Source organism: Rhinatrema bivittatum, chromosome 13 (assembly GCF_901001135.1).
Source record: "Rhinatrema bivittatum chromosome 13, aRhiBiv1.1, whole genome shotgun sequence".
Lineage (NCBI taxonomy): Eukaryota > Metazoa > Chordata > Amphibia > Gymnophiona > Rhinatrematidae > Rhinatrema > Rhinatrema bivittatum.
Window position 1 is genome coordinate 9,795,442 of NC_042627.1, and position 13,346 is coordinate 9,808,787.

Here is a 13,346-nt window from a genome sequence, read left to right on the forward strand (position 1 = left end):
ACTGAATCAGCCTATGTGAGCTGGAGGAGGAACAAACTGAAATGGCCTGGGGGCCGTAGTTTCAGAAGGAGGAAAGTGGAGTCAGGCTGGGGAGGGCATGGAGAGAGTGCTGAGGTGGGGAGGGGCATTATTTGTCAATAACTAGCATAGCTCAGAGCTGTATGCCTAGTGCCTGCCCATCAATCAACCCTGACTACACCACTTGGTCTGCATTACCTGCTAGCACACACTTCATCGCGTATCAGTTCCTTCATCTTTAGGCTGGTGGGGAGGTACAGACCCCCATTTACCTTTGTTCCTCTCGTGGGAGTGTGGAGGAGGAGAGCTAGATGAACAGCAATATAGGTTTGGATCTAACATCATGGGAAATGTAGTCCAAAAGTCTACACTTCCAGTGATGCATATAACTTACTCAATTACATTGAGCCCTCACAATCTTTATTTAAAAGAAAAATATATTACTTGCCTAGCCAAAGGTATTAGGCGACATGAACTCAAGTCATTTTCAGTCTTTTTTTGACTGAGTCAGTCAGATAATTGCTTAATTGTGACTCATGGCACAACAAAAACATCACTCAACTTATTGTGGTTTCTGACTTACACATGACAGTTTCTACTTTCAAAAGGATTGTATTCCATGTGTATCTATAGCAAAACTCTTGCAAATAGGGTTGACAATATCTATTCGCCTTGGTGGCTGCTTTTCTTGTGATTTCAGACAAAACTAACTTTAATCAACATCGTTGGCTACATTTCTTCTCACACAATTGGCAGGATTGAATAGGCTTTTAGGCATTCCTGTGTCCAGATGTATGAAACTGGAATGCAGCACATCTAAACTGGCACAGATAACTTTTTGGAAGCAGTTAAAAGAAAAATAAACAGAATTTCAGCTCCAATCACTGCCAATGTGTCGCCTTGCCATCACGATTATAAAGCCCAGATATATTAAGGAATTCAGAATGACCAGGATTATGCCTTCACAACCCAAAACCCAAAATATACATTCCCCCCCCCCCCATCTAGAAATATAATTTATGCCTTTCTGGCATGGGGATGCCATCCTGGTAGTTGGGTAGGCAGACCACACGGGAAACTTGGGACTACTCTACACAACAAAGGTTTGTACACCAAGGAATAGAGTTTTATCTGGAAGGCATGGCAGCTTTGAAGAAAAGGGTCTCTTGTGACATCATCGTGTGATGACATCACATACTATTCTTCATGACAATAGCTACATGACAACGTGGTCTTAGCAACAAAGATAAGCAAGTTCTGGATTTTGTCTACTTTCCCAACTGGCACAGTTTAGATAGCAGCAATGTAGAGATGCTAAATCAAGAATGGAAGTGAAGAATGATTAAGGGAATATAGGAAGAGATGGGATAATGGCAAGAGGTAAAAACATGGAGGTGAATAGTCATGGAATGAAGAGATGAGAAGTTATTGACAGAAAGGGACAGGTAGGTAAGAGGGTTACTGAGAGAGAGCAAATGAGGCGAGCGGTTACTGAGGGGATAAGGAGGTAAGACAGAAATAGCACCGAGGAAGGATTGGGTCTAGGGTCAGGAAGGGGAGAAGGGATATGGTCAAGCAAACAATATGGCATTTCAGGGTGAGTTTTTTGCGAGTTTGGCTTTATCTATAAATGGGTTTGAAAGTAGAAGAGGTCCTGGTTAGAGAAACCATAATGCTGAGCGATGTTTGTGTTAGGCCATGAGTCAGAATTAACAATTATCTGACTTAGAAACTGCACCAGGATTGGACTTTTACTGCAGAACTGTAGAAAGCCTGGGCCTTTATGCTGCGCCCAACCCTGCCTCCCTTTCCTCTGCTGCAGCAACTTCCTACTAAGCTACCACCTTTATTCCCCTCTTGACTAATGCCAAGGCTCTTTACTAACTCAAGAGTTGCATGGTATCAGCAAGGGTAATTTATCAAAAGAATAATGACACAAATTATTCAGAGTAGTTAAACCGCAAGCAGATTGTGATAAATTGCAGGAAGACCTTGTGAGACTGGAAAATTGGGCATCCAAATGGCAGATGAAATTTAATGTGGTAAGTGCAAGGTGATGCATATAGGGAAAAATAACCCATGCTATAGTTACACAATGTTAGGTTCCATATTAGGTGCTACAACCCAAGAAAGAGATCTAGGTGTCATAGTGGATAACACATTGAAATCGTCGGCGCAGTGTGCTGCGGCAGTCAAAAAAGCAAACAGGATGTTGGGAATTATTAGAAAGGGAATGGTGAATAAAATGGAGAATGTCATATCATCTCTGGACCTCCCTAGTAGGAACACTCCTTGAGTGTTGTATGCAATTCTGGTCGCCGCATTTAAAAAAATATATAATTGTACTGGAAAAGGTAAAGAAAAGGGCAACCAAAATGATAAAGGGACAGCTCCCCTATGAGGAAAGGCTAAAGAGGTTAGGACTTTTCAGCTTGGAGAAGCAACAACTGAGGGGGGGATATGATAGAGGTCTATAAAATCATGAGAGGACTAGATTGGGTAAATGTGAATCGGTTATTTACTCTTTCAGATAATACAGGGGTCCATATTCAAAACCTGTTATCCGTCTAAATAGCAAATGTGGCATATTCAGCCTCTCATCTGGCTATAATTTAGCTGGATAAAAAAAAAGAGGCGTTCCAGGGAGGGGCTCAGATATCCAGCTAACCTAGCTGAGTATCGGGTGTATCTGGCTAGATTAGCCGGATAACTTTAGATCTGCTTTAGAGGTCTAAAGTTATCCCACTTTCAGCTCGATCCAGTAAAGTCCGTGGGAGAGCGGACTAACGCCTGCTCTCCCGGCGCGCGCACCGGCCCCTCGCCGGTGCGCGCGATCCAGTATTTAAATTAGGCGACGCGGTGCAAACGAGGAAAAAGAGGCGCTAGGGACACTAGCGCGTCCCTAGCGCCTCCTTTTGGCCTGGAGCGGCGGCTGTCAGCGGGTTTGACAGCCGACGCTCAATTTTGCCGGCGTCGGTTCTCGAGCCCGCTGACAGCCACGGGCTCGGAAACCGGACGCCGGCAAAATTGAGCGTCCGGTTTTCGGCCCGACAGCCGCGGGCCGAATTCAAAATTTTTTTATTTTTTTTTTTACTTTTTTTTTACTTTTGGGGACCTCCAACTTAATATCGCTATGATATTAAGTCGGAGGGTGCACAGAAAAGCAGTTTTTACTGCTTTTCTGTGCACTTCCCTGGCGCCGGAAGAAATTAGCGCCGACCTTTGGGCGGCGCTAATTTCTTAGAGTAAAATGTGCGGCTTGGCTGCACATTTTACTTACTGGATCGCTCAGGAATACCTAATAGGGCCATCAACATGCATTTGCATGTTGAGGGCGCTATTAGGTGCCGCGGGTGGGCCGCGTGTTTTCCTCCCCTTACTAAATAAGGGGTAAGGGAAAACACGCGTCCAGAGCAGGGTGACAGTGCGCTCCGACGGAGCACACTTTACTGGATCGACCTGTTTGTATGGCCGGATAACTTGCTACAGTACCTGAATGTAAACCAATGTGATATCTCAGATCGAATGTCGGTATAAAAAAATAATAATAAATACATTATCTGAATATCTTTAAAAGATATCTGGGTAAGTAGTGCTGTCAGTATCAGCATTAAAAAAAGAAAATTCAAGGGCCCACAGCTCCTAACCTGTTCAGTAAATTATTCTGTCTTGTCCACTGCTCCTTGAAATTCCAAACATTTCCGGCTGTCTTCCCCCCCCCCCCCCACCACCACCCTCATTTTTAAATTTGCAATTCCAACACCCCCCTTGGACTTTGAAACCCCCCTCTAGCAGTGTCAAACAAAGTTAGCCCCCACACCTCTCCTGGTGGCAAAAACCATTCTTGCTGGTAGCAAGAGTCTCTCTCATGTGCTCCTGGCAGCTCCAGCACTGCATCTGATAGGCAGCGCTGGAAGCATAAACTCCGCTCAGTTTACATTTACAGAACTTCCGAGTGTAACTTTAGCCGGATAATTTGTCCACTAAACTGCTTACTGAATATTGGCCTCACAAGGACTTAGGGGGAGGGGGGGTGTACTCCATGAAGTTAGCAAGTAGCACATTTAAAAGAAATCGGAAAAAATATTTTTCACTTAACGCACAATTAAGCTCTGGAAGCCATTGCCAGAGGATGTGTTTAAGGCAGTTAGCGTAGCTGGGTTTAAAAAAGGTTTGGACAAGTTCCTGGAAGAGAAGTCCATAAACTTCTAGTAATCAAGTTGGCTTGGGGAATAGCCACTGCTAATTACAGGCATTAGTAAGATGGGATTTATTTACTGTTTGGGTACTTGGCAGGTACTTGTAGCCTGGATTGGCCACTGCTGGAAACAGGATGCTGGGCTTGATGGCCCCCTCTGTCTGACCTAATAGGCAGGCCGATTCAATATAAAGTGCGGGAGAGCCGGTGCTCCGTGTTGAGCGCCTGCTCTCCCGACGCGTGCCCAGGCACCTCTCCTGAGCGCGCGATTCTCTATTTAAATGAGGCCGGGCGCTAATAAGGAGGCGCTAGGGACAATAGCGCGTCCCTAGCACCTTATTAGCGGAAGCAGCAGCTGTCAGCGGGTCCGACAACCAAAGCTTAATTTTACTGGCGTCTGTTTTCAAACCTGCTGACAGCCATGGGTTTGGAAAATGGATGCCGGCAAAATTGAGCGTCCGTTTTCGAACCCATGGACCGGCGGACAGATTTTTTTTTAATTTTTGGGACCTCCGACTTAATATTGCGTTGAAAACGCGTGGCTGAGTGCACCGTATTGAATCGGCCTGATGGTAATTTCTTATGTTCCTGGATGCTGGATGTTTCAGACAATAGCCTCATATGGCTACATGGATGTATGGATTGTTGCAGGGTTTGGTCAAGGGTCAGCCTTTGGTGTTGGTCTTATGGGGGAGTCAAAGAGGAAAACAAGCCCTTGGCTGGCCCTGCCTATGGAAGTGGGGAAGCCAGTGCAGTGGAAGAGTTTGAATATTTATTTATTTATTTAACAGGTTTGGTTTTTTTTTATACCGACATTAGTGGGCACATCATATCAGTTTACAAATAACAGGGAGGGGACAAAATATGCAACATGTGCAGCAACGGTGAATATGCTTAGAATGGATGGTGGAGGCAGGGTGAGAAACATGGAGGGAAGCTGGTGTTGGTTTGGGTATGGTAATTTGTGTGCTAGAGAAGAACCAAAGAGGAAGGAGCTAAGTTGAAACAGACTGGGGACAGAGGGATACGACAACAGAGCAATTAGTTGGGTGGGAGAGGATAGGGATAAAAAAAACAAGAAAGGAATGAATGGAAAAGAAAAGTGAAAACTGAAATAAATGAAAAATAGAACAAAAAGATGGCACATAAGAAGAAAACTTCCTTTTTTTTTCGGCTTGACAGTTTCCTCTGTCTCTCTTGGTCTTACAGCTTTATTGGAACTAGCCTGGGTTGGGCTACAACTCCAAGAGCCGTCATTCACAGCTGCCTAGGGATTTTTCACCTATTTTATATTCCTCCTCCTAACTCACTTAGCCAGTCGCTCCTGCTGCGACAGTCCTCAGCCAGGCGCCATGTACCAGGATTGTATCTGCAATCCTGGCAATAACGGACTCTACATCCGTGCACTGCCTCTTGCCATTGCACGCTGGCTGTAGCTCAGTCCCCTTGGCGGCTGTAAATGCCGACTCCACAGTATCCCAACCAACCCCTGCCAGCCCAGGGAGTAAAGACCTGAGCCAGAAAATCCAACTCAGGACCTCTGCACAGCAGTTCTCAACAAGCTCCCGAGTCAGCCCAGAAAACACACTTTTGAAAGGGAAATGCTCAACAGAAATATTTGAATGAAATTGCTACATTTTAAGTAATTATAATAGTATGCAAATTTATATACTTAAGCCACAGAATCTCAACATAAAAAAAATAGTGCCTCTGACTTCTCTAACGCTTGCTGCAGAAAACCAGAAGCTTTGATTATATGTTAAGTAGGTGCTTCAAGTGTTCTCTTTTGCAATTAGATTCAATTGAATGGTTCTGCTAATCAGTAATATTTAGTATGCCATGTATAATCAAGTTGTACTATATTCTTGCATAATCATATTATACAAACTAATTTTCATGTACAGACATTTCATTTATGATGTTAATGGATTATTGCCTTGGAAGCTGTTCTATAATTTAGCTCTTATTCTCGTACATTAGACACCTTACATCTGTAAATCAGCTCAGAGGGCGCCAGTCTTCACTTTCTGCATGCGGTGATCAGCACATAGAAATGGCAGCAGAAAAGGACCAAATGGTCCATCCAATCTGCCCAGCAAGCTTAAGGTAAGTAACTGCCACTCTGTGCAGGTTACTCTCATATTTCTCTTAAGTGCAGTTATCCCCAAAACTTATGATACCCATAAACATTTGAGATAGTAACATTTTTTACTGGGTGACGAGCTTTCTTGAAAATTCAGTGTTGCTCGACGTGCTTTGCTTATGGACTTGCCTGTAGAAGCCGTCCTGCGCTTTTTCCTTTATGTCTGCGTATCAGTACCCCAGACCGTAGAAGTCTGGGCCCTCTTGGTTGTCTGAATCCAATGCTGTTGAAGCGGGGAGCAATGTTTCAGTTGCATTTAAAGCATCAAGGCTTATTGGTTAAGGGGGGTAATCTCTATGCTTCCTGCTAAGGGAAGTAACTGCCGCACCAGCAAGTTATCCCCTTGCACTCTGTCTTCATTTTCTTTAGGACTTGGATGTAGAAGCAGTCCTGTGCTTTTTCCCTTATGTCAGTGTATCAGCATCCCAGACCGTAGAAGTCAGGGCCCCCGGTTGCTGTCTGAATCCTATTCTTTTTTTCCCCCTGCTGTCTGTGGTTAAGGATAGAAACTGCCGCAGCACCAAGTTACCTCTCTGCACGCTATTCTTCAGTTCCGACCTCTAGCCTTCTAAGCGGGGAGCAATGGTTCAGTTGCATTAAAAGCATCAAGGCTTAATGGTTAAGGGTAGTAATTGCCATGCCTTCTAAGGGTAGTAACTGCCACACCAGCAAGTTACCCCCCGGTTCCGTCCTCCAGCCTTTAGAGATCCAGTGTTTATCCCATGCCCCTTTGAATTCTTTGACTGTTTTCGTTTTCACCACATTCTCCGGAAGGGCATTCCAGATATCCACCAGCCTTTCCGTGAAGAAATATTTCGTGACATCGATTCTGAGTCGCGCCCCCCCGGAGTTTCATTCTGTGATCCTTAGTTCTATTGTTTTCTTTCCAACGGATAAGGTTTGAAGTTTGTGCATAATTAAAACATTTCAGGTATCTGAAGGTCTGCATCTCCTCTCTTCCAGGGTGTACATATTCAGAATCTTCAGACTCTCTTCGCAGGTCTTCCGATACAGACCCCACACCATTTTGGTCGCCCTTCTCTGGACCGTCTCCATTCTGTCTCTATTCTTCCAAAACTGAACACAGTACTCCAGGTGAGGCCTCACCAAGGACATGTACAAGGAGATTATCACCTCCTTTTTCTTACTGGTTATTCCTCTCTCTCTATGCAGCCCAGCATTCTTCTGGCTTTAGCTATCGCCTTGTCACAACTGTTTCTAATTTGTGTATCTGCATAGCACTTTTCAGCATGAAGCATAATATACCATTCAATGAGGCTCAATGCCTAGCAATCTTTCATATAGCATGCGGTTCCCAATGCATGTGGCAACAGCATCCCCACCAATAACTATGGGGGTCACAGTCAGTAGGGCCATTACTGTGCAAGTTTATCCAGCTACAATTAGCCAGATAATTTATCCCATACATTCAGTGGGATAAACATACTTGTTTAAAGTTATCCGGCTACATACAATATCCGGCTGTAATTTAGCCAGATAAGTGACTGAATTCCCACAGCCATTTACATCAACCAAACACCTAGGGTACCACACAAGGCATTCATTCCCCAAATTTGTTATGTGCAAAGACTACTTCCAGTCTCACCATTTGAGAAAATGCTTCTCCACCAGGAGTCAGTATAATCCATCTTCCTGTGGATATATTTTTAAGAGTGCCAATTTTTTTTTAGAAACCATGTATTGTTTCATCTGATGCTGCCAAGTGGCAAATGTTGGAGGTTAATCTGCTAGTCATCAGGTTAAATGCAGATAATTTTGTTTTCCTTGGCAGGAGTAAGCAGGGCACTCCACTTTCGCGGGCTACCATAGCTCGTTGGATTAAGGAGGTGGTCACGGCCATGCATGTGGATGCTAGAAAGCCTTTGCCTTCTCAGGTTAGGCTTATTCCACTAGGGCACAGGCAGTGTCATGGGCGGAGCTTAGTCTGTTGTCTCCCGTCAATATCTGCCGAGCTGCGACCTGGTCCTCCTCACACACTTTTTCCAAGTTTTTTCATCTGGCTGTGCAGGCCTGGGAGGAAGCAGACTTTGCACACGCGGTGTTGACTGGAACACGGGCAGCCTCCCCCCTGTTGGGGAGTAGCTTTGGTACATCCCACTGGTCCTGAGTCTATCTGTCTACATGCTAGGAAATGGAGAAATTACTTACGTGATAATTTTGTTTTCCTTAGTGTAGACAGATGGACTCAGCTTCCCGCCCTCAGCTGCCACACGAGTGTGTCAATAGTCTTACTGTGGGGCTCTGGGTCCTAAAGGATTACTGGTAAGTGTTCATCCAGACCCTAGCTTGGGGTACCTAGAACCTTATGCGAGTTCAGTGTTTATGGTTGGTTAAGTACAGTTCTGGTTATTTGTTTTTACATAGTAACATAGTAATGACGGCAGAAAAAGACCAAAATGGTCCATCTCGTCTGCCCAGCAAGCTTCCCAAGGTAGTAACTTTTTAATCAAGTTTTTTGCTAGTCTGTCCACAGTTGCTTTTGAAGAGAATACTGGCAGGCTGGGGTCATTGCAGGGTTATACATACTGTGACGTCAGCTTGCTCCGTCTCCATCTGCTGGCAGGGGAGCATAAACCCACTAGTGCTGAGCCCATCTGTCTACACTAAGGAAAATACTTATTTTAATCAGAAGCATTGCAATCTTTCTCTATATAATATACTTAGGTCCTGGCCAGCAGTTTGTGTATGTAGGGTGCTTGCAGGGCTCTAGCAGCCATGTGAGCTTGAAGATGATGGTGAAAGCAATGGCAGAATATAAGCCTAAAACCTCAATCCTTAGGGTGTATAAACGCACCTGATCCTTGAGATCTGAATGGAAGAATCTCCTTGAAGTTCCATCAATAAAGCTAGCACATTTGAACATTAGAAGAGAGAGTGTTTTCAGCTGCAGGTCCCATATTTTGGAATTCACTGCCAGAGCACATTTGGATGCTTGAATGTGAGAAATCCTTCAAGGAACTAAAACCAAATCTATTTAACATCGCATGGAAAGATGTTTCCAATACTGTAGCACCTTTTTAAAAGTATGGCAGATGTGGCTCAACTGGTTTGATACCTTGGTTTTGTATTATTTTTGTTTATGTGTTGCTGTCCACCTTGAACCATTTTGCAACGAGTGTGGGCTATAAATTTTAATAAATTCAAATTCCCCACAGTTTATCTCCACCAATCTCTTGCCTTCATTTCATCCCAATCCATCCCCATCAGCCTTCTCCTTCTGCCTCCAGCCGCACCACTCTCCCTCCCATACTGTTTCCACCATGCTCTCTTCCCTACCCCCAAGGGTTTCTTCTTCCCCCCTTCTCCAGCCATCCCCATCACTGCCACTACTCTCTCTCTCTCCCCACCTCAATTGTTGTTGCATTTCTGTTCCCAGCCCCGGAAGATTGCAACTGATCTCTCCACCTCAGCCACCCCCTGCTTCGGGCCTGCATGACCACCTCTGATGCCACCTCCAGTCTGCTTCCCCTTAGTGGGATAGGGTTTAGAAAATACTTGGTTAAATTATATAAGGAATATCAAGGGATGGCTTACTAGCTCAGCTAAGGAAGCTGCACCTTAAAGCAGTAGACGGGTCCTTAGTTTGCTGCATGTAGAGTCCATTCCCGAAATCCTGCTTTTATGTCTTAAACCACGAATCTCACCAACAGCCTTGCTGATTTCAACCATGTTTTCTGTAAGAAATACATTTCCTATGGTGTTATTTGTCTCATCTGTGTGTCTCGACTAGACTATATGTACCTATATGGCACAATACACATTTAGTAGTGTTGAACAGATAAGTGGTAAATCCCTCAGCAGGCTTTATAGTCTGTACTAGTACTGAGTATTCAGCTTAAAAACTTAAGGCACTAATAATGGACCTGACACTCCTCATAACTGCATTGCATATAGGTAGAATATTTCTAAACTTACCTTTAAATAAATAACAGGCCAAGACTTAACATCTGAGAGTTTATATTTCCATTTTGAATAAAATCTGGCAGGTGAACAAAAGCTTTGTTCAGGCACGGGCACATTAAACAAACAAGATGTCCATGTAAACTATAAAATCCTTAGTCACGCACCTCACACGAGCCACGGGGACTGAGGGCAGCAGACTATGAAATCACAATTAATATATTAATGTGTGCTTTTGTTAAGGTACTGTACAAACATATTAGCCAACTGAGAGATGTTTTCATTTGGGTGCAGTTTTGTGTAGCTGATAAACTGGCGTCGAAGTTTCCTCAGTTCTGCCATATTGAGGGTCCTAGTCAGTTCTATGTATGATCAGCATTAAGGAAAACGTACAGTGAAAGTTTTATCATCTTTCTTTGCCTCACATTTTTTCTTCCTTCTTAATGACTGTCTCATGGTGTCCTTCCTCTGGTGAGGAGGACAGATGGAAAACCACCTACAAAGTTAATCCCATTACATACGGCTCCAGTCACTAATGATGCATAATCTAAATCCTGTTCTGGTTTTCAAACTTCTGCAGCTTTTAATCGTATTATCCTGCTTTAGCATTTGGGGGGGGGGGTTAGACAAGACTAAAATTTCATGATAATATGGCATTAGACTTACAAAACTGAAATGGCATCAATGTGACAGGCATCCAGGAGTAGAACTGCCAATTAGCAACCATAAAAACTCATCTGGCTGGCAGTTTGGACAGATGACTAGCAGTCTTGAGGCACGTCCAGTAAACATCAAGTATTTAACAAAGACTGCTAGCGCTGCTCGCAGCCAAGTGGAGCAGATGGCAGGAAAAGCTGGGAGAAGATCCCGCAGGAAACCTTCACTTTAAAGTCTGTCAGGCAACACAAGCCGTTCATAGACCCCCTCACAGCGCATCTATCTAGTGCCTTGTAGGCCATCAGGCTTATCTTCCTGACACAGGCAAAGAGATGATCTATAATTGCTCTGTTTAAAATAGTACAATGTTGAGCTACTTACAGACCCACTAAACAAGACCAGCTGTTCTAATTCATCATTTCTTTTATATTTACGAATAACTTAACTCATTTTCATACCAAACCATAATGGTGTTGTATAAAGCTCCTGCAATCTTCCTCTCACTTAAGAGCATGTGGAGACCTTGGGGAGAAATACAAACAAGATAACATTAATTTTTCTTTGAAGGATATTTTCTCATTGGCTCCAGGCACAGCAATGACATCTCCAGGAACACTGGTCTTCTGGGCATTCAGGATAGCCTGGAAATAAGAAGAAAAGCATGGCAAAGTCTTAGTCTCTCGTGTTAAATCACAGAACAGCTATATGCAGCAAAATGATGCAATCCTGTCACACAACCAGAGTGCGGGAGTGATCTGGAGAGGGGGCATGTCCACCAATTGGGCATTGATAGATGCCCATAACATGGACGAGGAACAGGACCGGGAGTCCAGAAGGGGTAGGAGAAAGAGTCCTACTGTTTTAAAGCATATTTTGCTCTAAGAAAGACAGCCTGCTGGGAATCCATTTCTAAATACCCACATGTTTTTAAACATTTATTTCATTTTTTTAAAATGGTCTTCCTTGTATTCCCTACCAGAGGGCTTCTTTATAGCCCACTGGCAGAAATATGATACAAAAGAACATATGGGATCATTTCCTAGGCTCTTAAGACTTGACATCTAATACATCCTTGCTCAAAAAGGAAATCAATGAAAAACGCACCATGACCACATCCTGAGTAACCTTGTCCAACTCATGCAAATAGTTTGTAGAGGAGAAGGGTTGCTGCATCGAGAAAAACAGAGAGAGAAAAGTTACGGCCTAAAGTGTCTATCACTATAACAGAGCAGACTCTGTCTGACCAACACATCTTTAGAATAATACTGCCTAACCAATGGCCACCCAGAAAACCTTAAATGTTTTTAGAGAAACTGCCAAGAACTCGGCTGGGCAAGGCAATAGTAACAGCTACACAAACAAACTTATTTTCAAGGTTTTACATGCAATCCATTCAGCAATTAAAAAACATTTTAGCAGGGACATCATCAACTTCCTCTCACATTAGCATAAGCCTGATGAAACAGAAATGCTTTATTCTAATTCTTAAATTGGGCAGTATAGGTGATCTGTCCAAGTTAGCTGAATTGGGCAAAGGTATTGTATTAAAGGCAATTTTAAAACCATCCACAATGGGACAAAGTTTGTGGGTACTCTTTGCCCATGGATTTGGCACCAATTTTCAAAGAGAAAGTACATGTGTGAGTGACCTAGCTGAGTGGTGTTAGGATGGAGACATCACATGAACACATAAGACTCCAGTCTTCTTCTTAAAGAGCGGTTTTAACATAAAACAGCATACGATCTGCTTACCTTCAGCATTCACATTCAGGATAGCTATGTTTCAAGAGCTGCCTTCTCCTGGAGACAGGGGACCTGTCTGTTCCCCTCTGGGCCTATGCCCTTATTCCTACTCTCAGGGGACCCACCCACAGAGCTACCTGTTTCTCTAGCTTTTAAGATGGACCAAGCCAGATGCTTGGTCCGACACTTTTAAGGAGCGTTTCAGGGACACTCCTTCACACTGTTTTCTATTAGATCAACACTGTAGATGGTGCCCCTTGAAGAAAACAAAACAAAACAAAAAAATTCCCTATCATCATGAATTCTGGCTTTAATTATGTGAGTTGTGGGTGATAACAATAGCAATAAACTAATCAGTGTTCGTTTTCCTAACCTGACTGCTGTCAAGATTTTTTTTTTCGTACTGCTTCCTGTGGTTCCTCCTACTTAGTATCAGGATGATACCACAGAAAAACAATATCTTTAGCTTTTTTGTGGCAGCTTGCAGCGCATGAAGACTTAACACCATCTCTGGACTGGCGTTAAATTTTGCATGTTGAAATGTGCGCATCTGGGGAGTTATTGTAGCGCGTCCAAAACACACGTCCAAACCCGCGGCAAGCTGTGTGCTAGGCTGAGCGCACTGTACTATGACAGCCTGGGATTGTTTTTTATGTTAGTCCAAAA

The 13,346-nt window shown here is 43.6% G+C and overlaps 2 protein-coding genes across 3 annotated transcripts in view; both read right to left on the reverse strand.

Annotated features, from left to right (window-relative positions):
• LOC115075507 overlaps window positions 1-10,015 on the reverse strand; it is a 64,812-nt gene extending 54,797 nt beyond the window's left edge. The window contains exon 1 of one of the 2 annotated variants that reach the window (XM_029575948.1): window positions 9,938-10,015. In XM_029575948.1, the coding sequence (XP_029431808.1) occupies window positions 9,938-9,972 (35 nt within the window). In that variant the 5' untranslated portion in view covers window positions 9,973-10,015. The other variant, XM_029575952.1, reaches the window with a different exon arrangement.
• A 305-nt stretch (window positions 10,016-10,320) lies between these two features.
• Window positions 10,321-13,346, reverse strand: part of KTI12 (KTI12 chromatin associated homolog) — a 57,053-nt gene continuing 54,027 nt past the window's right edge. The window contains exons 7-9 of the mRNA XM_029575956.1: window positions 12,042-12,104; window positions 11,510-11,578; window positions 10,321-10,646 (exon numbers count right to left, since the gene is read on the reverse strand). Coding sequence (XP_029431816.1) covers window positions 10,503-10,646; window positions 11,510-11,578; window positions 12,042-12,104 — 276 coding nt within the window. The 3' untranslated portion in view covers window positions 10,321-10,502. The remainder of the gene's footprint in view (window positions 10,647-11,509; window positions 11,579-12,041; window positions 12,105-13,346) is intronic.